Here is a 22970-nt window from a genome sequence, read left to right on the forward strand (position 1 = left end):
CCGCCAAGGTTAAATCACGTCCTGACTAGACAGGAAGTGGTGAAATCTCTTCAAGAGTACCAGACAATTACTGTACCTTATTTCCTTGTCCCTGGGACTATCAAGTTTTCCAATAAAGCTGCAAAGCTCCACGTAGGTCCCAGAGATGGGAAAATCTCCCTAAATGGTATGCAGACAGCAATAGCAACACTCCAAATTACTTTCAAACCTTTTTCACACTATTCAAACTAAATTGAAACTTGGTTTAACACAGCTCATTGGCAAACTACAGATTCCTTCCCTAAGTCCAACATATCCACCAAAAACGTGTTGATAAATACACATGTAGATGTGCTTCTACTAAAAGTTCTTTCCAGGTATTGATAAGCAACTAAATCAGCTTCAGTAGTTTGGTAGCACACAGGGTAGATTTGATGTAGATGTGTTGGTGTCAGGCATAATCCATTGTTCAAACAGTCTAAAGTAAATAGTGGAATTAGGTAAGGTGTGTTCTCTTTAAACAAAATAAGGACAGTGCTTTATTAACATCACAGGACAATTACCGTTATCTTGAGAACATTACAGCTAAAAATAAAATACTTATTACTAGTACTGAAAATATACAATACAAAGTAGTTTTAATACGTTTTTTTACTTCCCAGAGCAAGAAAAAGGAAAAACTTATGTACATATTTATTTTAAAAAGCAGATAGTAAGGGGAATGGGAAAAACGGGAGGAAACTTCCACACCTACATAGCCATAATGTGCCTCTAAAATGAGACAAGCCTTTAAAACTCATGGAATTTTTAAAAAACTTAAACAATCTGACAGCCATCAGCGTTTGCGACGAATTGGGGTTGATGATCTGTAAAACAAAATGAAAGTACATCATTAGTGTGATCTAGTACTAAGTACCTTTAACAGAAGTAAAAGCTAACTGGTGAAAAATCTTATTAGAATTATACAGAAAATACAATATTACACATGTAAACTATTGAATAGAATGAAAAAGTGTACTACCTTGATCGGGTCTTAGACTTGTGTTTGCGGCTTGCCTTCTTACCAGACCTTTGGGACCTCTCCATAGACCGTGAGCGACTGCGTCGGCTTTTCTTAGATTTTTTATCCTTGTAAACAGGAGAGTCAGAACTGCTTCTTCCACTAGATGAATTTCGTTTCTTATGTTCCTTCACTGAAGTTTTTCTGCTCTCATGCCTAGAGTCCTGTCGAGACATCTTAGAGGAAGATGACTCACTGCGGGAAAAAGTCCTCTCACTGTCTCTCCTGCTTTTAACCCTATCATCTTCCTGAACACTATACTTTGATTTTTCATCTCTCCTAAATTTTTCCTTTCTGTCCTTCTCAGAATCTCTTCTCTTTTTATCAATTTCAATACTCCTGCTCCTTTCCTTTTCTCTTCCCCTACTATTTCCTCTATGTTTATGTCTACTTCTACTGGAGCTTCTACGATAGTCATCACTTTTACGTCTATCACTGCTTCTACTGCAAACAGAATGCCTTTCTCTGGAGCGGTTTACCCTTCGATCCCTGCTGTGACTACGCTCCCTATGCCATTCACGATCCACACTAGATTTGTTAGACCTCCTGCGATCATTAATTTTCTCTCTGCTTCTGCTCCTTTCTCTACGACTCTTACGTGTGATACTCCTACTTCTACTACGCTTTATTTTTCGTGTTGGTGGTGATATACTGTGGCTTCGTTTCCTTTTCCTCTTGGGTAAAGAGGGAGATGAACTTCGACTGCTTGAGGAGCTACTACTGTAAGCACTGCTGCTACTACTGCTGCTGCGCTTACTACTACTACTGCTGCTGCTACTACTGCTCGTGCTTCTTGACCTACTAGCAGGCCGTTCCTTTATTTCCTTTTTAGGCTCTAACGTAGGTAGCACCTCAATCTTTCTCTTATCGCTTTCTACATCACTTTCTACTTTTCTTTTTTCATGTATTTCTGAGTTATCTGAAACATCTGAATTAAGCTTGTTTGCATCATCATCATCATTTTCATAATCTTCATCATCCTCCACCTCCTCTTCATCTTCATCACCTCCTGGTTTCTCCTCTGAAATTAGGAAAATACAGTCAGAGGTACTTATATAAATAGGTCCCCAAATTATTGTAAATTGGTAGGGAGGTAGTTTGTGACCATGGAGAAGGCATCAACGTGTTTTGTTTTTAAGCTAAAGATAACCTGAAATCAAGATCATGTGGGTTTTTATGTATATATCCCATCTAATGCCATCTTTTGGCAGCATTCTCAAGTTTTTTTTTTGTTTTTTTTTGCCAGGTGCCGAATCCTGCTAATTTTTTTTTTTTTTTAACAACTGGTCACCCAATCTGTCAGCAGTCACAGATGGACTATGTTTTGTCTTATCGAGCACTACATTAGGCCCAATAAGGCTGTGGTGGGAATGTGATCAAGTTACAATAAGACAAGTGGAAAGCAGACACACTTTGAAGAGCACTAGAAAACCAGCAAAATTTTGGGAGCACGAAGAAGATTCAACATACAAATGGGGCACTGGAACTTTGGCATACCAAATATGCTGCATGCGAAATCGCTCACTATTTCCTACACTTATTTTTGACTTCCATGTTGCTTCGTCCCACTAGGCTAAAATATATGTTCTGTAGAGAACATGATTTCAGCTTCTGCAACTTGAACAATCATGCACATAAAAAAGTCTCCCTAAATGGGTACTTGCCTCAGTAGAGGGAAGCCTCTGGATAATTCAGAGGCTTCTCATATTCCCCTTGCCTCCACTGATCCAATTATCTTCGACAAGGGCTTGTTGAAGAGTGCATGCGGCGGTGCTCCCATCCATGAACGAGCATGGCCGCACTGCGCAGGAGGACTCACGCTAGCGCAGTAGCATAGTGGAAGCTGAGCAACTCTGTGCTACTGTGCAGGCATCCTGCACCCGTTCAGACAGGAGCGTGGTCCAGACCTTCTAGAGCAGAGTTCCCCAACTGTCCTCAAGGCCCACCAACAGTACATGCTTTGCAGGAAACTACAAACATGCACAGGTGAGGTAATCAGCGTCTCAGCAGAGCTGATTAACTACCTCTGGATTTCCACAAAACATGCACTGTTGGTGGGCCTTGAGGACAGGGTTGGGGAACACTAAATCTAGAGGATCCCAGCGCTGGATCGACAGGCTTCCCTCTACTGGGGTAAGTATGTGACTTTTTTAAAACTTACAGGTTTACGTTAAATACAGAATCAAAACTGCAGTTAATCAAGCAGTGGTTTTAAAAGTAAACCTACATACACACTTTCAATAAATGCTGCCGGTTAAGATTGTTGCTGGGAATGACTGATCAGACACTGCTCAGTAGCCTGTTCTATTCCATGGAGAAAAGGAGAGGAGAATGGGTAATGCTGGGGATACACGGTGCATTTCTGTACCGTGTATCGACCAGCTGATCCGGCCAGCTGATAATATTCAGCTGGCCGGATCAAGCCGCTCGACCCACGCCCGCTCGATTCCCGCCGGCGGACAATGGCAGGGAATCGAGCGGTGATAAGGAAGCGAGTGTTGCTTGGGCAAAGATGTGGAAGCTGGAAGCGAGTCCAAGCGTAGCTAGATAAATTAGGAGCTCCCGCTGCTTACCTGGGTCCCACACTATTTAGCGGGTCTCCAGGGATCGGCCACCAGGATCCTCAGCTCCTCTTCTTCCTGGATCCTGGTGGCCAATCAGCGGCGGTGTGGAGCAGTGTGTCGTCATCGGGGGCAGCGCCGCAATTAAAGTGGACCCGAGCTCAAGCACAGGACAGAAGGGAAACAGAGAAATGCAGCCTGCACATGGACGAAGAGTGTAGCCTGCCTAATCCCCCATCTGGATCAGATCTCATAATAATAATAATCTGAAGATTTGTATAGCGCTTTTCTCCTGTCGGGACTCAAAAGCGCTCAAGAGCTGCAGCTACTGAGATGCGCTCAAGAGGCCACCCTGCAGTGTTAGGGAGTCTTGCCTTGAACTCCTTACTGAATAGATACTTTACCTAGCCAGGATTTGAACCCTGGTCTCCCATGTCTAAGGCAGAGCCCTTACCTAGTACACTATCCAGCGCAATAGGTAAACAGAGAGAAATGCACCCAGTATGTATGTAGAGAGTGTAGCCTGTCTAATTTCCCCATCTGGAGCTGAACTTTTTGCACAGGATAGAAGGATAACAGAAAAATGCACCCAGTATGTAGAGAGTTTAACCTGTAATTCCTCCTCATTTGTCTCTAATCATAAGTTGTAATTTGATATCTCCCCGTGTCACATGACTGCCATGGCAGAAAAGCTCATTTGAAAGCACAGGATGTTAATATAGCCATTTGGTTGCCAACTGCTTCTGAACTAAGCGCTTCTGCTGATCTGTCTAACTCTCCATACTCACCACCCTACAGGTCCTGCAACGCTCCCTTGAAGACGGTAGTCAATGATGCCTCGTCTTGCCGGCGGGAATGCGCAACGTCACGCGACATTATTACGGGAGCGAATGAGACTTCAAGCAATCGTGGTACTTAGCACGGGAGTCATCTGGGATCTTATCGATCAGATCCACCGTGACGGTCGTTATTGGGGCGCAATGTTCGCGTGGTCATGCGCCTGTATCCACGTCACGATATCGTGGCAACGACCATTGGGAGTTTAAAAACGTGGTCTGCAAAATCGCAACGTGGGTGCATAGCTTTACTGTTGCTGATTTTTGCCTGGATTTTGACTACTCTCTGCCTGCCACCTGTACCAACCTCTGCCTGGATTTTGACTACTCCCTGCCTGTGGCCTGCACCGACCTCTGCCGGGATTTTGACTACTCTCTGGGAGAGATTTATCAACGCATTAATTTGTTCTAACCAGCAGGGAGAACAGTTCTGCATGATAAGAACCTTCTTAAATCCTAGTAATAGTGGCAGTTTAGCGTGGATTTGTAGAGCTGCACTACAGTTAAGACAAGTGCAAATCCATCCCTAAACTGGCGCAGATTAAGAAGTGCTTGAAAGCAGTTCTACAGATGTAGAACTGCAGGCTAGACATGCTTACAGAGTGCAGGCTATACATGATTTGTGATGTGTCCCTCCCACCTGCTGAATTCCTCCTCAGAGCCTGCTGCTATAAATACAGCAGGTGTGTTGGTTACCTCAGCAACAGCAATTCCCCTCACACACTGCACTGTCTGAGAGACCTTCCTCACTCCTCCTATTATACAACAGTTTTACAAGGAATCTGCTCTAATGATTTCTTAAGATACCTGAGACAGTTCTGCATGGATTTCTAAAAACCTACCAATATTTTGTCTCAGACAAGCTTGATAAATCTGGCCCTCTGTCTGCTGCCTGATAGCAAAGGGGGAAAAAAAAGTCTGAAAGCAATCACACTTCCACTGCCCTCATTGTGATGTCGCCCTCTGTGCCATTCCCAGTTTTAAAAGCTCACACGGGAGGTGTATTAGGTATATATGTACATATTGTATAGTCTGGTGCCTTATTTGTATAATAACTATTTAAGTTTATTAATAAATTTAATTACTTCAACAATTTTGTGTTCCAGTCTTATTATACGCAGGAATGTCTACCAGGCCTTTATTCTGATATATTTTGGTGAGTTATGACTTAAGAATTGGAGGCCTACATTTCTTGAAAAAAAAAAAAATGTGCTGCTTTTAGACCCATACATCCAGAGAGAAATGCACCTCCAGGCAGGTTAAAAGTAAAATACAGCAGCCTCCATGCCCCTCTTGCTACAGTTGTCCTTTGAAGTAATGCTAAAGAAAAATGTAAATGATAAATACCTCAGTAGTGGGAAGTCTCTGGGTAATCCAGAGGCTTCCTGTATATTCTTACACCCACTTGTACAGAGCTGGGTCTCTTACTACCTCTTCCACTCAGCATTCATACACTGAACAAAACTATACTTAACCACTTCCCAACTGCCGTATTGACAAATGGCGGCCGGGAAGAGCACCCCGCAAGGACCGCCGTATAGACAAATGGCGGCGGTCCTTGTAGGGGCATGGGCGGAGCGATCGCGTCATCAGTGACGCGATCCTCCGCCTGGCTCCGCTCACCCGCCGCAACATCCCGCCGGCCATACGGAAGCGCCGGCGGGATGTTAACCCGACGATCGCCGCATACAAAGTGTATAATACACTTTGTAATGTTTACAAAGTGTATTATACAGGCTGCCTCCTGCCCTGGTGGTCCCAATGTCCGAGGGACCACCAGGGCCATGCTGCAGCCACCCTAGTCTGCACCAAGCACACTGATTTCCCCCCCCCCCCTGCCCCAGATCGCCCACAGCACCCATCAGACCCCCCTGCCCACCCCCCAGACCCCTGTTTGCACCCAATCACCCCCCTAATCACCCATCAATCACTCCCTGTCACTATCTGTCACCGCTATTTTTTTTACCCCCCACCCCTCAGATTCTCCCCAGACCCCCCCCCCCCCCCCATGTACTGTATGCATCTATCCCCCCTGATCACCCGTCAATCACCCCTCAATCACCCCCTGTCACTGCCACCCATCAATCAGCCCCTAACCTGCCCCTTGCGGGCAATCTGATCACCCACCCACACCAATAGATCGCCCGCAGATCCGACATCAGATCACCACCCAAGCGCAGTGTTTACATCTATTCTCTCCTCTAAACACCCACTAATTACCCATCAATCACCCATCAATCACCCCCTATCACCACCTGTCACTGTTACCCATCAGATCAGACCCTAATCTGCCCCTTGCGGGCACCCAATCACCCGCCTACACGCTCAGATTGCCCTCAGACCCCCCCTTATCAATTCGCCAGGGCATTATTTACATCTGTCCTTCCCTGTAATAACCCACTGATCACCTGTCAATCACCCCCCTGTCACTGCCACCCATCAATCACCCGCTGTCACTGCCACCCATCAATCAGCCCCTAACCTGCCCCTTGCGGGCAATCTGATCACCCACCCACACCAATAGATCGCCCGCAGATCCGACGTCCGATCACCTCCCAAGTGCAGTGTTTACGTCTGTTCTCTACCCTAAACACCCACTAATTTCCCATCAATCACCCCCTGTCACTGCTACCTATCAGATTAGACCCCTATCTGCCCCTAGGGCACTCAATCACCCGCCCACACCCTCAGAATGCCCTCAGACCCCAGCCCTGATCACCTCGTCAGTGCATTGCTTGCATCTATTCCCCTCTCTAATCACACCTTGAGACACCCATCAATCACCTCCTGTCACCCCCTAGCACACCTACCCATCAGATCAGGCCCTAATTTGCCCCGTGTGGGCTCCTGATCACTCAGCCAAACCCTCAGACCCCCTTCCGATCACCTCCCCAGTGCATTGATTGCATCTATTTTCCCCTCTAACCACCCCCTGAGACACCCATCAATCACCACCTGTCACCCCCCCTAGCACTCCTATCCATCAGATCAGGCCCAATACAACCTGTCATCTAAAAGGCCACCCTGCTTATGACCGGTTCCACAAAATTCGCCCTCTCATAGACCACCTGTCATCAAAATTTGCAGATGCTTATACCCCTGAACAGTCATTTTGAGACATTTGGTTTCCAGACTACTCACGGTTTTGGGCCCGTAAAATGCCAGGGCGGTATAGGAACCCCACAAGTGACCCCATTTTAGAAAAAAAGACACCCCAAGGTATTCCGTTAGGTGTATGACGAGTTCATAGAAGATTTTATTTTTTGTCAAAAGTTAGCGGAAATTGATTTTTATTGGGTTTTTTTCACAAAGTGTCATTTTTCACTAACTTGTGACAAAAAATAAAATCTTCTATGAGCTCGCCATACACCTAACGGAATACCTTGGGGGTGTCTTCTTTCTAAAATGGAGTCATTTGTGGGGTTCCTATACTGTCCTGGCATTTTAGGGGCCCTAAACCGTGAGGAGTAGTCTTGAAACAAAATTTCTCAAAATGACCTGTGAAATCCTGAAGGTACTCATTGGGCTTTGGGCCCCTTAGTGCAGTTAGGGTGCAAAAAAGTGCCACACATGTGGTATCGCCGTACTCGGGAGAAGTAGTATAATGTGTTTTGAGGTGTATTTTTACACATACCCATGCTGGGTGGGAGAAATACCTCTGTAAATGACAATCTTGATTTTTTTACACACAATTGTCCATTTACAGAGTTATTTCTCCCACCCAGCATGGGTATGTGTAAAAATACACCCCAAAACACATTGTACTACTTCTCCCGAGTACGGCGATACCACATGTGTGGCACTTTTTTGCACCCTAACTGCGCTAAGGGGCCCAAAGTCCAATGAGTACCTTTAGGATTTCACAGGTCATTTTGAGAAATTTTGTTTCAAGACTACTCACGGTTTAGGGCCCCTAAAATGCCAGGACAGTATAGGAACCCCACAAATGACTCCATTTTAGAAAGAAGACACCCCCAAGGTATTCTGTTAGTAGTACGGTGAGTTCATAGAAGATTTTATTTTTTGTCACAAGTTAGCGGAAATTGATTTTTATTGTTTTTTTTCACAAAGTGTCATTTTCCGCTAACTTGACAAAAAATAAAATCTTCTATGAACTCACCGTACTACTAACTGAATACCTTGGGGTGTCTTTCTAAAATGGGGTCATTTGTGGGGTTCCTATACTGTCCTGGCATTTTAGGGGCCCTAAACCGTGAGGAGTAGTCTTGAAACGAAATTTCTCAAAATGACCTGTGAAATCCTAAAGGTACTCATTGGACTTTGGGCCCCTTAGCGCAGTTAGGGTGCAAAAAAGTGCCACACGTGGTATCGCCGTACTCGGAAGTAGTATAATGTGTTTTGGGGTGTATTTGTACACATACCCATGCTGAGTGGGAGAACGATATCTGTAAATGGACAATTGTGTGTAAAAAAATTAAAAAATTGTCATTTACAGAGATATTTCTCCCACCCAGCATCGGTATGTGTAAAAATACACCCCAAAACACATTATACTACTTCTCCTGAGTACGGCAATACCACATGTGTGGCACTTTTTTGCAGCCTAACTGCGCTAAGGGGCCCAAAGTCCAATGAGCACCTTTAGGCTTTACAGAGGTGCTTACAAATTAGCACCCCCCAAAATGCGAGGACAGTAAACACACCCCACAAATGACCCCATTTTGGAAAGTAGACACTTCAAGGTATTCAAAGAGGGGCATGGTGAGTCCGTGGCAGATTTCATTTTTTTTTTGTCGCAAGTAAGAAGAAATGGAAATTTTTTATTTTTTGTCACAAAGTGTCATTTTCCACTTACTTGTGACAAAAATTAATATCTTCTATGAACTCACTATGCCTCTCAGTGAATACTTTGGGATGTCTTCTTTCCAAAATGGGGTCATTTGGGGGGTATTTATACTATCCTGGAATTCTAGCCCCTCATGAAACATGACAGGGGGTCAGAAAAGTCATAGATGCTTGAAAATGGGAAAATTCACTTTTTGCACCATAGGTTTGTAAACGCTATAACTTTTACCCAAACCAATAAATATACACTGAATGGGTTTTTTTTTTTATCCAAAACATGTTTGTCCACATTTTTCGCGCTGCATGTATACAGAAATTTTACTTTATTTGAAAAATGTCAGCACAGAAAGTTAAAAAAAATTATTTTTTTGCCAAAATTCATGTCTTTTTTGAAGAATATAATAAAAAGTAAAAATCGCAGGAGCAATCAAATAGCACCAAAAGAAAGCTTTATTAGTGACAAGAAAAGGAGCCAAAATTCATTTAGGTGGTAGGTTGTATGAGCGAGCAATAAACCGTGAAAGCTGCAGTGGTCTGAATGGAAAAAAAGTGGCCGGTCCTTAAAGAGGAACTGTAACGACAAAACGGCCCCTCGGGTGGGGGAAGCCTCAGGATCCTAATGAGGCTTCCCACGCCGCCCTGCGTCCCTCGGAGGTCTCGCTGTAGCCCTCCGTACAGCCGTGACGCAATATTTACCTTCCTGGCTCCTGCGCAGGCGCTCTGATGGCTGTCGGCGCCGAAGTAGGCGGAAATACCCGATCTCCGTCGGGTCTGCTCTACTGCGCAGGCGCAAGTTTCCGGGGGCCTGCGCAGTAGAGCGGACCCGACGGAGATCGGGTATTTCCGTCTATTTCCGTGCCGAAAGTCGCCACAGCGCCCCCGCTGGAGCCAGCAAAGGTAAATATTGAAGCTACAGTCGGCACTGTCGCCGGCTGTTCGGAGGGCTGCAGCGAGACCCCCGTGGGACAGAGGACGGCGTGGGAAGCCTCATTAGGATCCGGAGGCTTCCCCCACCCGAGGTGAGTACCCCCCAGGGGAGGTTTTTGTTGTTACAGAGTCTCTTTAAGGGGTAGAAAGCCCTAGGTCCTCAAGTGGTTAAAGGGATCCAGTGCTGTAAAGGTGGGGTGTAAGATATAGGAAAACTCTAAACTACCCAGAGACTTCCCACTCAGGCCTCGTTCACATCAGGGCCGTTTCTGTGCGCTTTCCACAGCGCACTGCCCTGTGCGTTCAGCAAGGTATTGATTTTTCCATGTAACTAAATGTAGCTGGTTCACATCTATGCGCTGCGCTGAGCAGCGTTACAGAATCGTAGTGTTGCAGGCATTTGTGCGTTGAGCTGGAAAGCGCACAGCAATGCAAGTGAATGGGTCCGCTTTTTTAGCGCATAGAAGCGCGTACAAGCGCATAGAAGCGCATGCGTTTTTTACCCCTAATTGGAGAAAAAAATACATTTACATACAAAAACAAAGTTTTATTGACAACTGCTGCTGCTACAGTAAGCAAAACGTGCTTTAAAGAAGCGCAGCGCAACGCACAGAAACGCAGACGAAAGCGCGCACAAGCGCATGCGTTTTTTACCCTGCGCTTTAACACGTTTTTCAGCGCAGCAGATGTGAACGAGGCCTAATGGGGTAACTTTTTTTAAATTTTTATTTGCACCAAGATAACTTGAAAGTAAAGCTGAAGCAAGTTTCAAGACACCCATGTAGAGAATCCCATAAAGCCTTCCTGGTCCTCGTTCCCCCATTGAATTTACGTGCCTACAGTACTTTTCAGCAGGCTTTGGATGCACTTGCACCAGGACTTGCAGAATACGGATCTGCTCATCTTCGGAAGTACTCCGGTCGTAAGTACTTCCGAAGAGGTATACAACCTGCAGGTCAAATAACTTGAGAGGAAAAGCAGTGGAAAAGCGAGACAGAGAGGACTAGAAAAGCTCTATGGGAACAAGAGCCTTCCTTCTATATAGGTGAGTATCTAACCTTATTTTTCTACGTTGACTCAGGATCACTTTAAAGTGGATCTGAATGCTTGCCCAGGGAAGAAGGAAAACAGAAACATACACACTGTATGTACTTCAAGAGTTTAGCCCCCATTCTCTAGTCTAATTCTCCCTCATTTGTGTCTAATCACAAGTTGGAATTTGATCTCTCCCATGTGTCACCTGACTACCACAGCACATAAGCTGGGGCAGTCACGCACAGGAGACAGCATGTAGCGAGGACGCGGCGGGAGGAGCCCTAGAGCTGCACAACCGCACTCGCGTCTATGGGGACTGCGTAACCGCAGCAAGCTCTGGTGGCCATTTTGCATGTGGAATGAGAGCTCGACCTGGGCGGTGGGGTCGGGAGCCGACCGGGGGTCTGGAACAGAGCGGGGGACCTGGAAGTAAATGCAGGGCGCAGATGGCATCCTCCGTGGCTACAGAATAAACACAGGTGCTTAACTTTTTTTTTTACACATTTGACATCGTACGTAAGCAACAGAATAATCACCTTAAGGGCTAATTCACACTACAAGAGCTTTTGTAAGCGCTTTGTAATTTCAAAAGCGCATGCTAATGTTATCCCATGTGAGTGTTCTCACTGGAGCGATGTGATTTTGTATTAACCACTTTACCCCCAGCCGTACAGATTTCTCCGTCCCTTTTTCCATCCTTTTACCACCAGGGACGGAGAAATCCGTACTTCCCGCGCTCCCTCCCGCTCGCATGCACGGCGCCGCCCGGAGATCAATGAACGGGAAAAAACATTCCCGTTCGTTGATCTGAGCCCCGCAATGATCCGCTGCTTCTATGAGAAGCAGCGCGATCATTGTGAAAAATAAAATAAAAAAAAAAAAACGTTTGCAGGTCGCATAAACAATAAGTTACTGTGGCCATCTTGTGGCCAAATAGTAAAACTACACCCTAAAGCATTTTTCACATACAAATACATTAGTTTTACACAAAAAATTAACTCATTACCTCCCACACTCCCCAATTATTTTTTGGGGTAATTAAAAAATAAAAAAATTTAAATTAAAAAAATACATAAATAGTTACCTTAGGGACTGAACTTTTAAAATATTTACGTCAGGAGGGTACAATTCTGTTACTTTATAAACTATGGGCTTGTAATTATGGATGGACTCAAAACTGAAAAAAAAATGCACCTTTATTTCCAAATAAAATATTGGCGCCAAACATTGTGATAGGGACATAATTTAAACAGTTTTATAACCGGGACAAATGGGCAAATACATTTCATAGGTTTTAATTACAGTAGAATGCATTATTTAAAAACTATAATGGCCGAAAACTGAAAAATAATGAACTTTTTCCCCACATTTTTCCCATTAAAACATATTTAGAATAAAATAATTCTTGGCATAATGTCCCACCTAAAGAAAGCCTAATTGGTGGCGGAAAAAACAAGATATAGTTAATTTCATTGTGATAAGTAATAATAAAGTTATAGACGAATGAATGGAAGGAGCGCTGAAAGGTGAAAATTGCTCTGGTGCTCAAGGGGTAAAACACTCCAGTGGATAATCCCCCATAGCATTGCATTAGCAAGAGCTTTTCAAATCACTAGCTTTTAAAAAGATCAGTAAAACATTTTCTTGTTACAGCTTATAGAGCTCCTCAGAGATGCTGCAGTTAGTGATCAGCGTGAGGACGATAAAGCAAAATTTTACGTAATTTGTGAAATTACCATTACAGCCATAGTCAGAAATTTGTAATTTTGTGAGATTACGTGGAATTTGAGTTATATTTCGAGCATAACTACACCTCATCCTGCCGCGGGGATGCGGCAAATCAGCTTGTATCTTAATGCTGAAGATAATGGCACAATAAAAAAAGAGGCAAAAAAAAAATAAAAAATAGGAGACAGCCTGTAGCGTGGCGGGGCCCTAGAGCTGCGCAGCCGCACTCCCGTCCCAGCTCCGGCGGCCATTTTAGTGGAGGCAGGAGAGCACGACCCGGGCTGTAGGGTCGGGAGCGGCGGGGGGGGGGGGGGGGGCTATTGAACTGTGGAGACCCGGTGGAACGGCACGGAGGGCGTCCTCCGTGCATTCAAATTTATTTCAGGGACTTAACTTTTTTTTTTATTTGGACTTATAGGTCCTTTAACATTAATCCACTGAAAATGTTTAGGTGATGCATTTGGCTTGAAGATAAAAAAAAAAATAGTGTCATTACCTTCCTGTTGTCTTTCAAGCATCTGCTGTTCTCTTTCTTTCCGTTTAAAAGCTTCCAGCTTTTGTCGTATCCTATGACGAAGTTCCTCTTCATCAGTATCAGAAGACTCTGATCCTCTGTCACTCTTTTCATCTTCACTTTCTGCAGATCCATAACCACCCAGTCCACCTGCATGCATAAGGCCCAGTCTATCACGTAGCAGTGACATAGTTTTTTCTTTTTTAAACACCATGTGATTCAGTTCTGTAAACAAAGCTTGAGGAAGTGTAACTCCACTTCACTGGAAAAATTCCTTCAGGAGAACTATATGCATTACAAAGATTTCAGCCAACAAAGCGCAGCCAACTGAGTACTGTTGCCACGATTGATAGGAAACAATCTGAATCTTTTGCCACGTCTGGAAAAATCATAGGTGGATGCCGAGGGATTGGAAAGGCGGTTTCAACAAGATTAAAGAATGGAATGTGCATGAAGGCAGTGCATCATTTCGCTGACAAAAGTGGAGTTACACTTTCAGTACAAACATATTGTGCAATATGAATTTTGCATTTACTAGGTTTCACCTTAGTTTACATTTAATATTGAGGAGGAAGAAGCCAGAAAAACCAGCCTGCCTTTCACCAACAATTGACTGCCAGATGCAGTGCATCCTGCACTTCAATGATCAACAATCCTAAAGCCAATACCCTGAATGTCCTCTTAAAGAGAGACTAAAGTCTTTTTTTCACTTCTTTTGTTTAACATTACTCTTCAGCTTTAGTGCCAGAGTGAAATTGCTGCACCCCCCCCCCCTCCTCCGCAGTCAATCTCTGCGCCTCTCCCCGCCCCTCTCAGTCTTCTTTCACTGAGAGGGGCGGGGAGGAGGCAGAGATCTGCAGAGATTGATTGCGGAGAGGCAGAGCTACAGCTCAAAGCTCAGTCTCCCCAGGAAGAGAAGACCGGCGTGTCAGGGCAACATGATCTGCGACCTGCAAAGTCGTACAACTTTGCAGGTCGTTTTCTAAGTAATAAATCACTCCTCTGCCGGGAGGATGCAGCAATTTCACTCTGGCATTAAAGCTGAAGAGGAATGTTAAACAAAAGAAGGGAAAAAAAGACTTCAGAGTCTCTTTAAATAATGAAATTGGAGAGGATCAATGAGTTTCTAAATATGTTCGAGACTGGACCAATCAAAAAAAATTTTTTAACTAATATGGTGGATTTCAAACTGCATAAACTCAAAATTATTAGCATCTCATAGGCCGTCTCAAGAAGAAATACCGGCTGATGTTTACCTTCACAACATTAATCACGGGAATTAAGGGCCCATTCACACTGGGGCGATTTGCGGGTGTTTTCCGCAGATTTCCAAATCACTGGCGATCGCTAGCCCTTTGTAAAGTGCCAGTGTATTAGTATATGGCAGTGATCACACTGCAGCAATTGCCAAAGATTTGCGGCAAGTGAAAAAAAGAGGTGCATGCATAGCTTTTTCGCATTTTTAGAGCTATTGCAATTGAAATGATAAAAAAAGCGAATTGCAATCACTCAAAAATGTCCAGTTAATATACGCTAAAAAAAAAAAAAAAAAAATCTCCGTTACAAAACACTAGCGATTTTGCGATCCCCAGTGTGAACGGGGCCTAACAGTTTTCATCTTAATCAGTTATCTGCTAACAAGGTTTGGGAATATGGATATGGGCTTTAAACATATCAAGGCTCATCCACCAGAAATTAACCTTTTTTTAAGGCACAAAAAGTAAAATGCACACAGTGAACAGCATGAGTAGAATTGAATTTTAAATGTTAATATTACATATCTATTTTAAAAGGCTTATTCTAGAACCAGAGACAAGCAGCACCCTTCCCTCTTTACATATAAAAAAAAAAACCACACTGCTAAGCACTTTAAATACCTTCCTCATGTAAGGCAAGTATGATTAAAATGGCTCTAAATTACCTATATACTGATGAAAGCAGTGAGTCATGTGACTGCCACTACTCCATATGCTCCTCCCTCAACTGGGCTACCTTCTGTGAGAAGTTAGATAGATGTGCTGCTGCTCACATTTGTCCCCAAAAAATGATAGGAGTAGGGATTAGCTGAGCTGCTACTCAACCCTTCTCTAACAGGGTTCCATGGAGCAGTCATTTGGAAGTGAGAGCGTAAGGTAGGTTCTCAGTATACAGATAACCGACTAACCAAACATTTAACCCAGTAAAAGTAGTCTTAAATTATAACAAGGACTCTAAATGCCTTTACTTAGTAAAACTGCCGCACAGAATAGAATTCCCCTGGGTGCCCGCAAGAAACTAAATTCTATGGAGAATCTCTTTTGTTCCGTTTCTCCAGTTCATTTAAGCTAGAAGTGGCAAATGATCCACATTTACCTCATGTCAATCATCTAGTCTCCCTTTCCTGATATTGGGTCATAGCTCAGCAAAGATCTGATAACTCTTCCCACCACAGCTGCAAGCTGTGCTCTACTTGCTGCAGTACAAAGCTGTGGAGGCTCTCACATGCTACTCCTTTACAACATGTCCCATGCATAGCTTCCAACAGCCTATCCTCATCAATGTTCTGAGTAGATTTAATGTTTTTACTGAAGTTATAAAAAATAGTGTACGCAAAGTATTACTGCCAGCTGATTTAATGACCTAAAACAGCTACAGATTTACACTTTGAAATGTGTAAATTCTTAAAAAATGCCTCTTGCATCAGAAAGAAGATGAAATAAAAAAAAAAATTCTCCTTGCAATCAAATTTCACGTCTGAAGGACTGAAGAGCCAAGGGGCTGAGGAATTCTCAATCTGCTTGCATTGTTATATTTTGTTCACATATCTCCAAGTAACTTTTGCAAACAACATTTCTTCAAAACAGCTAAATTTTTAAATATGAAAATGCTGTGAGTAATAGCATGGGTGTGGGGGGGATGATTTAAGATCCCCTTTCCAAATCCATACTGTTCTATTATCCTTCTGGTTTTGAAGTCAATCCCTTATTTTGCAATGGGTGGCAGAGAACAAAGGATATTCAAACCGAGAATGCTTTGTTCAAAAGCAAATGAAACACTCAGCAATTGGAAATAAAACGCCATGGATATAGCCCCTTGTCATGTGAAAGCTGGTATATGGCTGGACTTTTAGGCTTCTTGCACAGAAGGACGTTACAGGCGCACGTTAGTGCAGCCTGTAACGCTCCCCCAACGCACAGCAATGTAACACAAGTGGGCTGTTCACGCTGGCCACGTTGCGTTACAATGTAACGCAGCAAAGTGCTGCATGCTGTGCGTTCTACGCGGCTAAGCCACGTTAGACTGTTTGCACATGCTCAGTCATGTTGGGGAGGAGGGGAGAGCGGCCGGGCACATGGCTAATTAATATTCACTGCACTCAGTGACGTGCAGTGTTTACTTCCTGGAGCGGCCGCTCTGTGCGGCGATTGGCCAGGCGGGACCACGTGATGCCGCATGCGTCCATGAGTACGCATCACGGACGCCAGAGTGAGCTGCACAACGCGGCTCACTCCGACGTCCACACCAGAGAGCACCAGGCGTTGCGTTAGGGGCACGTTATGTGCCCTATAACGTCCCCTAAACGCAACGTCCTGGTTTGTAACTAGCCTTAAACCAGGCATTCCAGACAAATTTAGGAATTAACTTGAGCTCAGTATAGCCTAGTTAGGCCTCTTTTCCATGACCAACTGTCAGATGCTCTCGTCCCCCAGCCAGGCGCTATCTAGCGCCAGGCACGGGTGGCAAACGGGCAGGTCCCATATGGAATGGCATCAGATGTGGCAAGAGGTGGTTTTTCACTGCCATGTAAAGCTTTCGCGTGGCAAACGTGCATGTAATTGCAGCTGATTGGCGATTGTGGTCAGTGGCTGACCTGCTCAACAAACAAGCAGTTCAGCCATCCGTGGAAAAGAAGCCTCAATAACAAGCAGTCAGTGTGCTGCTCAGGTGGTAAGACTACTCTGTAAACAGCCTGCAAGTTAGCTGTGATGTAATTTAGTGTTAAGTTTTCTTGGGCTTTTTTCTGTTGTGATATCCAGAACTCATCAGAACTTTTTCCACCTTTGCTAATGGCTCTGTTAATGTCAATGCATTGCTGCTCCAGCTGAATGAATGCAAAGCACTTCAAACCAAAGAGGTAATTATATGCAAGCAGATAGAAAACCTTTAGCCTTTATGCATACTCAAGTTTAATGCTTAAAAGCAGCCCTGCACTTAATTTAGGTTTGTTTTAATGTTCACACCACACATTTCCTCCACATCCTTAATAGCACAACATTTAAAATAACTTAACAGCAAAACCTAAAGGAAACCAAAGAAAAAAAAATTATGTATACTACCTGGTACTTCCTCTAGCCCCCTTCAGGCCGATGGCTCCCTCGCTGTCCTCCTGGACTGCCTCGATCCACTGCTAGCAAGCCCGGTAATTCCTGTAGTGGCCGCATACAGCTCATGTGTGGCCCAGCTGTGTGTAAACCTCCACCACTCCTGTTGCTGGGAGTGTTCTGCGCCTATGCAGTACAGCTGCGCAAGGCACTCCCAGCGATAAGAGCGTGTGCGTGGCCAGACTGCATGTGCAGAGTGAATTTATTGAACCGGGTAACGGAGAATTGAGGCAGCCCGGGAGGACAATGAGGGAGCCATAGGCATGAAGGAGGCTGGGGGAAGCCCTGGGTATGTATAATATTTTTTTGCTCGTCTCAGGTACACTAAGTCTAATAAAGAAAGTGACTCACTATATAACAAATTGAGCGTAGCAACAATGTTTAAAATCTTGCCTTTTAGACGGCACTTTAAAAACAGCATACATTTTTTATACAATACCCATGAAAACAGCAGTGCCAAACCTTCAATTATCATGCTGACTTGTTGGAATACATCTGAGGTCACTGTTGTGTCACCCACTGTTCTATGTGCATGTGACTGCTTTATGTTCCCTCCCCCCATTTAGCTTAAGTCTAGCGGGACTCCAAATTCAGGAGTTATCCAGTAGTATTTTAAACCATTACCTGCAGTCAGAAAGAAAATACTGCTACATGACAGCAAGCACCATGTGGTGTTTGGACAAACAACCTCTATGCCTGTAAATATACTACATTCCCTCAAAGTTAACACATCTGTGACTCTTCTAGTATAGATACTTCAGTTGCTACTGAGCCACACCTTCTTCCAGCCACAAAGTGCACCAAAACCACAAAGCTCCAATCTCTATGATAAATGACATCTGATGGTATAATGGCCTACAGATTTGCATTAAACATTGTTACAGCTGTGATTTGCTATATGCTGAGCAGATTTCTTTAAACAATTTAAAGAATACCTAAAATGAGAGGGATATGGAAGCTTCCATATTTATTTCTTTTTAAACAATACCAGTTGCCTGGCAGCCCTGCTGTTCTATTTGGCTGCAGTAGTGTCTGAATCACTAACCTGAAACAAGCATTCGGCTAATCCAGTCAGAAACATCTGTTCTGCATGCTTGCTCAGAGTCTATAGATAAAAGCATTAGAGGCAGGGGGATCAGCAGGAGATAGGCAATCTGCAATGTTTAATCGGAAATAAATAAGGCAGCCTCCATATGACTTTCAGTTCAGATGTCCTTTAAATTTTGCTTTAATTACTAAATCCTATACTACAAATGACCTCATAATGATAAATAGGTAAATACAGGCATAAACCTAAATAGGAATACTTAATTCAGCCAAAGAAACATTTTCTGTGGAAAATAAATTTTCTTTACAACTTTCTTTTATTTTGATCATTTTGCATTACAACAAAGAAAGTTAAATGTGTGAAACTAATACAGAGGTAGCAATGTGGTACATAAAGTTTATATAAAGCATATGGAGTCAGACTTCTGAGTAAAAGCAATGAAAAGTATTTCAACAGTGTGCCAAGTTGAGACTTGATTGTTAAAGAGAACCCGAGGTGGGTTTGAAGAATATTATCTGCATACAGAGGCTGGATCTGCCTATACAGCCCAGCCTCTGTTGCTATCCCAAACCCCCCTAAGGTCCCCCTGCACTCTGCAATCCCTCATAAATCACAGCCACGCTGCTGACAGCTTGTCAGAGCTGGCTGTGTTTATCTCTATAGTGTCAGTCTGCTGCTCTCCCCGCCTCCTGCAGAACTCCGGTCCCCGCCTGCATCCCTTCCCTCCCTGCTGATTGGAGGGAAGGGACGGGGGCAGGGACCGGAGCTATGCAGGAGGCGGGGAGTAGCTGAGACTGACACTACAGATGTAAACACAGCCTCACAACACGGCTGTGATTTATGAGGGATTGCTGAGTGCAGGGGGACCTTAGTGGGGTTTGGGATAGCAACAGAGGCTGGGCTGTATAGGCAGATCCAGCCTCTGTATGCAGATAACATTCTTTAAACACACCTCGGGTTCTCTTTAAATTATAAAAACTGCTCAAATTTTCTATAAAAAGAATTATAAACCCTGCTTATTTTAGGTTTTATTAGGACCAGCTGGTCTAAGGCTGATTTTCCACCCCTAAAGGGGCTTAATTACTGTCCACCCAGAACAATCAGTAGTGATCATTGTGGATAGGAGATTTAGGACCAATCCCTGCATAGACACTGTAATTGAGCTACAGCTGAAGTTCTCTGGAAATGGCAGGATGGACCATGACTGCAGGAAGAACCAGAGGTGGAATGATCCTGCACAATGGACTGCTAAATGACACAAGACACCTGCAATAAAACTAGACTAAAGCCCAATCTACACGATACGATTCTTTAGACGATTAGATTACGATTCTATTTACGATCCGATAAAATCCGACATGTCCGATTGGGATTCGATTCAATTCGATTTGCCACTGCAAAACAATGGCAAATCGAATCCCGATCAGACATGCCGGATTTAATCGGATTGTAAATAGAATCGTAATCGAATCGTATAAAGAATCGTATCGTGTAGATTGGGCTTTATACCTGAGACAAACTATAATCTCAGCAGGTGAAGATCTAACTGTTTTAAGTGTGTAAAGCAGTGCCAACACTGCACCGCATTAAGGCAGTTGGCAGTGCAGTGACGTACGTCTGAAAAAACTCAGATGAAAAACTACATATCAGGACAAAAATAGATCAGTGAACCAGCAAAATTAAAGAAAGTATATAACTTGTTTTTACATGCCAACAGGGCTCTGTGAAGTAACAGGGTCTTTGAAATAGACCCCTCCTTCGCTCAATAACAGAAATCAGTTGCTTCAGGGTGAATTTGAAACATCCCGATAGTGGCTGTGTGCTCACATCACACAATCCATTCCAGACTTCTGTACAGTGGTTTGTGCTGGCACAGAACACAACAGCTATAAAGAAGCATCAAAACAAGGCCAAGAGTTTTCAAAATTATCAACTACTATTGCTCAACTCTACTAAGACAAAATTGACACTACCAAACATATCCAGTACAATGCATTAAATAAAAGGTAACATTTACTAGAGTTTTGTAGACTGCCCTAGTGAACGGAGCCTTGAATGCTGATTTCTGTGGTCAAATGAATGGGCATTTACAGTGGAAAGCGTGATGCATACCCTTCTTTCTGACTCAAGTCTTTAGGCAGATACTGGACATGCTTTTGTAATAATCATGCACACTTTACATAAACTTAAAGGAAACCTTAACTGTGGGGGGGGGAAAAAATTCACTTACCTGGTGCTTTCCCAAGCCTTCTGCAGCCGTCCTGTGCCCGTACCGGTCCTTCGGTGCCCTCAGGTCTCCCTCCGTGGGTAACTTTCGTTTTCGGCCGACTGCCTGTCGCCCTCAGGCAAAGCGTCCTCTTCCGCATTTCCCGTCGTAAAGAGCCGTAAAGCGCGTCCGCATGACGCGTCTCGCGCTTTACGGTTCTTTACGACGGGGAATGCGGAAGAAAAGGACGCTTTGCCGGAGGACGACTGGCAGTCGGCTGAAAACGAAACTTAGCCGCGGAGGGAGATCGGAGGGCACCTAAGGACCGGCGCGGGCACAGGATGGCTGCAGGAGGCTTGGGAAAGCCCCAGGTAAGTGAATTTTTTCCCCCCACAGTTAAGGTTCCCTTTAAGCCAAAGAAACCCCCCCCCCTCCCCCCATTGAGTAGCTGTGGAATGTACTTACCAAGTCCAGTGAGGGAAGCCAGTGCACTGGACTGTGCCAGCTGCCTTGCAGGAGCTTTGTATCACATCAACAACAGGAACAACATGTTAACAACATAGTCACGACCTCAAAGTCATGAGCTTCTATGAAAAAATTATTACTAGCGCTGCTATTTGGGGGAGAAAAGAAAGATTAAAATACAAATTCCAAACAAAAATACAGGCAGAATATTAAAATTAAAGGTACTCTTTAAAACGAGGAACAGATTAAATCACATCTATTCCAAAATACAATGTGATGCTCTTTGTCACTTGAAAGACTTACAAACATCAAATATTATAATAGCTAACGCATCTGTCTGCCATTATATTATACATAATTATGCCAGGGGCCGATTTAAATGGAGAAGTATAAGTAGCTTGCATATTTTTGTACAACTGTTATTAACATGAAGCTTATCTAAATAAAATCATGGGGAAAATGCTGTCCCTCCAGGGCAAATTAGCTAAATAAAGCCATGCATTTAAAACAAAAGGCTACCTTTAGTTGCTTTACGATGAGTCTCTTTTGCCAGGTTATAAATTTCTTCATTTGTGACATCCAAAAGAATTTCTGTTAGCAGCATTTTTGTCAAAAGCATCTAGGTAGTAAAAACAACAAGCTCTAAGTAAATGTAATAAGAGGAGGAAGATAGGATAAATAAGATTCTTGTCAAAGGGTTAACCTCTCCATAGCTTTGTTTAAATATTCATACAAGTGGAACCCGCATCAAGCTGCTGTGCTGAACAAATCACTTACCATTTGATAAGCCCTCTCCTCTTCAGTTAATTCTGACTCACTGTTCTCCTCCTGTGGAGCTGGGGAAGGACTGCGGCTAACTTTTGGACTAGTTTTTTCCTCTTCTGGCTCCTCCTCTTCCTCTTCCTCTTCTTCATCACTATCCTGGAGAAAAAAAAAGTAAAATAGACAATGTAATTCATGGAAGTATGCACAAACCACATTGCTAGTGCCGTAAGTAGGAAAACCTGCTTGCATTTTTCAGGACAGTTCTGAGGACTATGCAATAAGCAATCACTTCTTCCAGCACATTCAACTTTACCATCGCACTATACAGGATTCAGCTGAAGCCACAGTGCAAGGCAATTTCAATCTCTGTAAAGCACCGAAAACCCTTGTGAATTAAACAGTGAAACGTATCTTTAACCTCTTGCCGACCACGTCACTCCGTTGGGCGTGGCTGCGGCGGCAGCCCCAGGACCGTCTAACGCCGATTGGCGTAAGGTCCTGGGGCTCTGTTTTGCAGGAGATCGCGCACAGGCTGTGCACGCATCTCCTGCTTGGGGGGCGGAGCTCCGCCCCACCTTCAGTCTCCGAGTGGCTATTGCTGCTCGGGAGACTGTTAGACGGCTGCGATCGGCAGCAGTGCTGTACTGGGGACAGCTGTGTCACACGGCTGTCCCCCTGG

At 44.0% G+C, this 22970-nt stretch overlaps 1 protein-coding gene across 2 annotated transcripts in view; it reads right to left on the minus strand.

Annotated features, from left to right (window-relative positions):
• Nucleotides 1–612: 612 nt before the first annotated feature.
• Nucleotides 613–22970, minus strand: part of PNISR (PNN interacting serine and arginine rich protein) — a 46128-nt gene continuing 23770 nt past the window's right edge. Inside the window, exons 7-12 of one of the 2 annotated variants that reach the window (XM_068231213.1) lie at nucleotides 22304–22447; nucleotides 22046–22145; nucleotides 21527–21580; nucleotides 13429–13596; nucleotides 1001–2060; nucleotides 613–845 (exon numbers count right to left, since the gene is read on the minus strand). In XM_068231213.1, the coding sequence (XP_068087314.1) occupies nucleotides 815–845; nucleotides 1001–2060; nucleotides 13429–13596; nucleotides 21527–21580; nucleotides 22046–22145; nucleotides 22304–22447 (1557 nt within the window). In that variant the 3' untranslated portion in view covers nucleotides 613–814. The remainder of the gene's footprint in view (nucleotides 846–1000; nucleotides 2061–13428; nucleotides 13597–21526; nucleotides 21581–22045; nucleotides 22146–22303; nucleotides 22448–22970) is intronic. The other variant, XM_068231214.1, reaches the window with a different exon arrangement.

Source organism: Hyperolius riggenbachi, chromosome 4, assembly GCF_040937935.1.
Source record: "Hyperolius riggenbachi isolate aHypRig1 chromosome 4, aHypRig1.pri, whole genome shotgun sequence".
Classification (NCBI taxonomy): Eukaryota; Metazoa; Chordata; class Amphibia; order Anura; family Hyperoliidae; genus Hyperolius; species Hyperolius riggenbachi.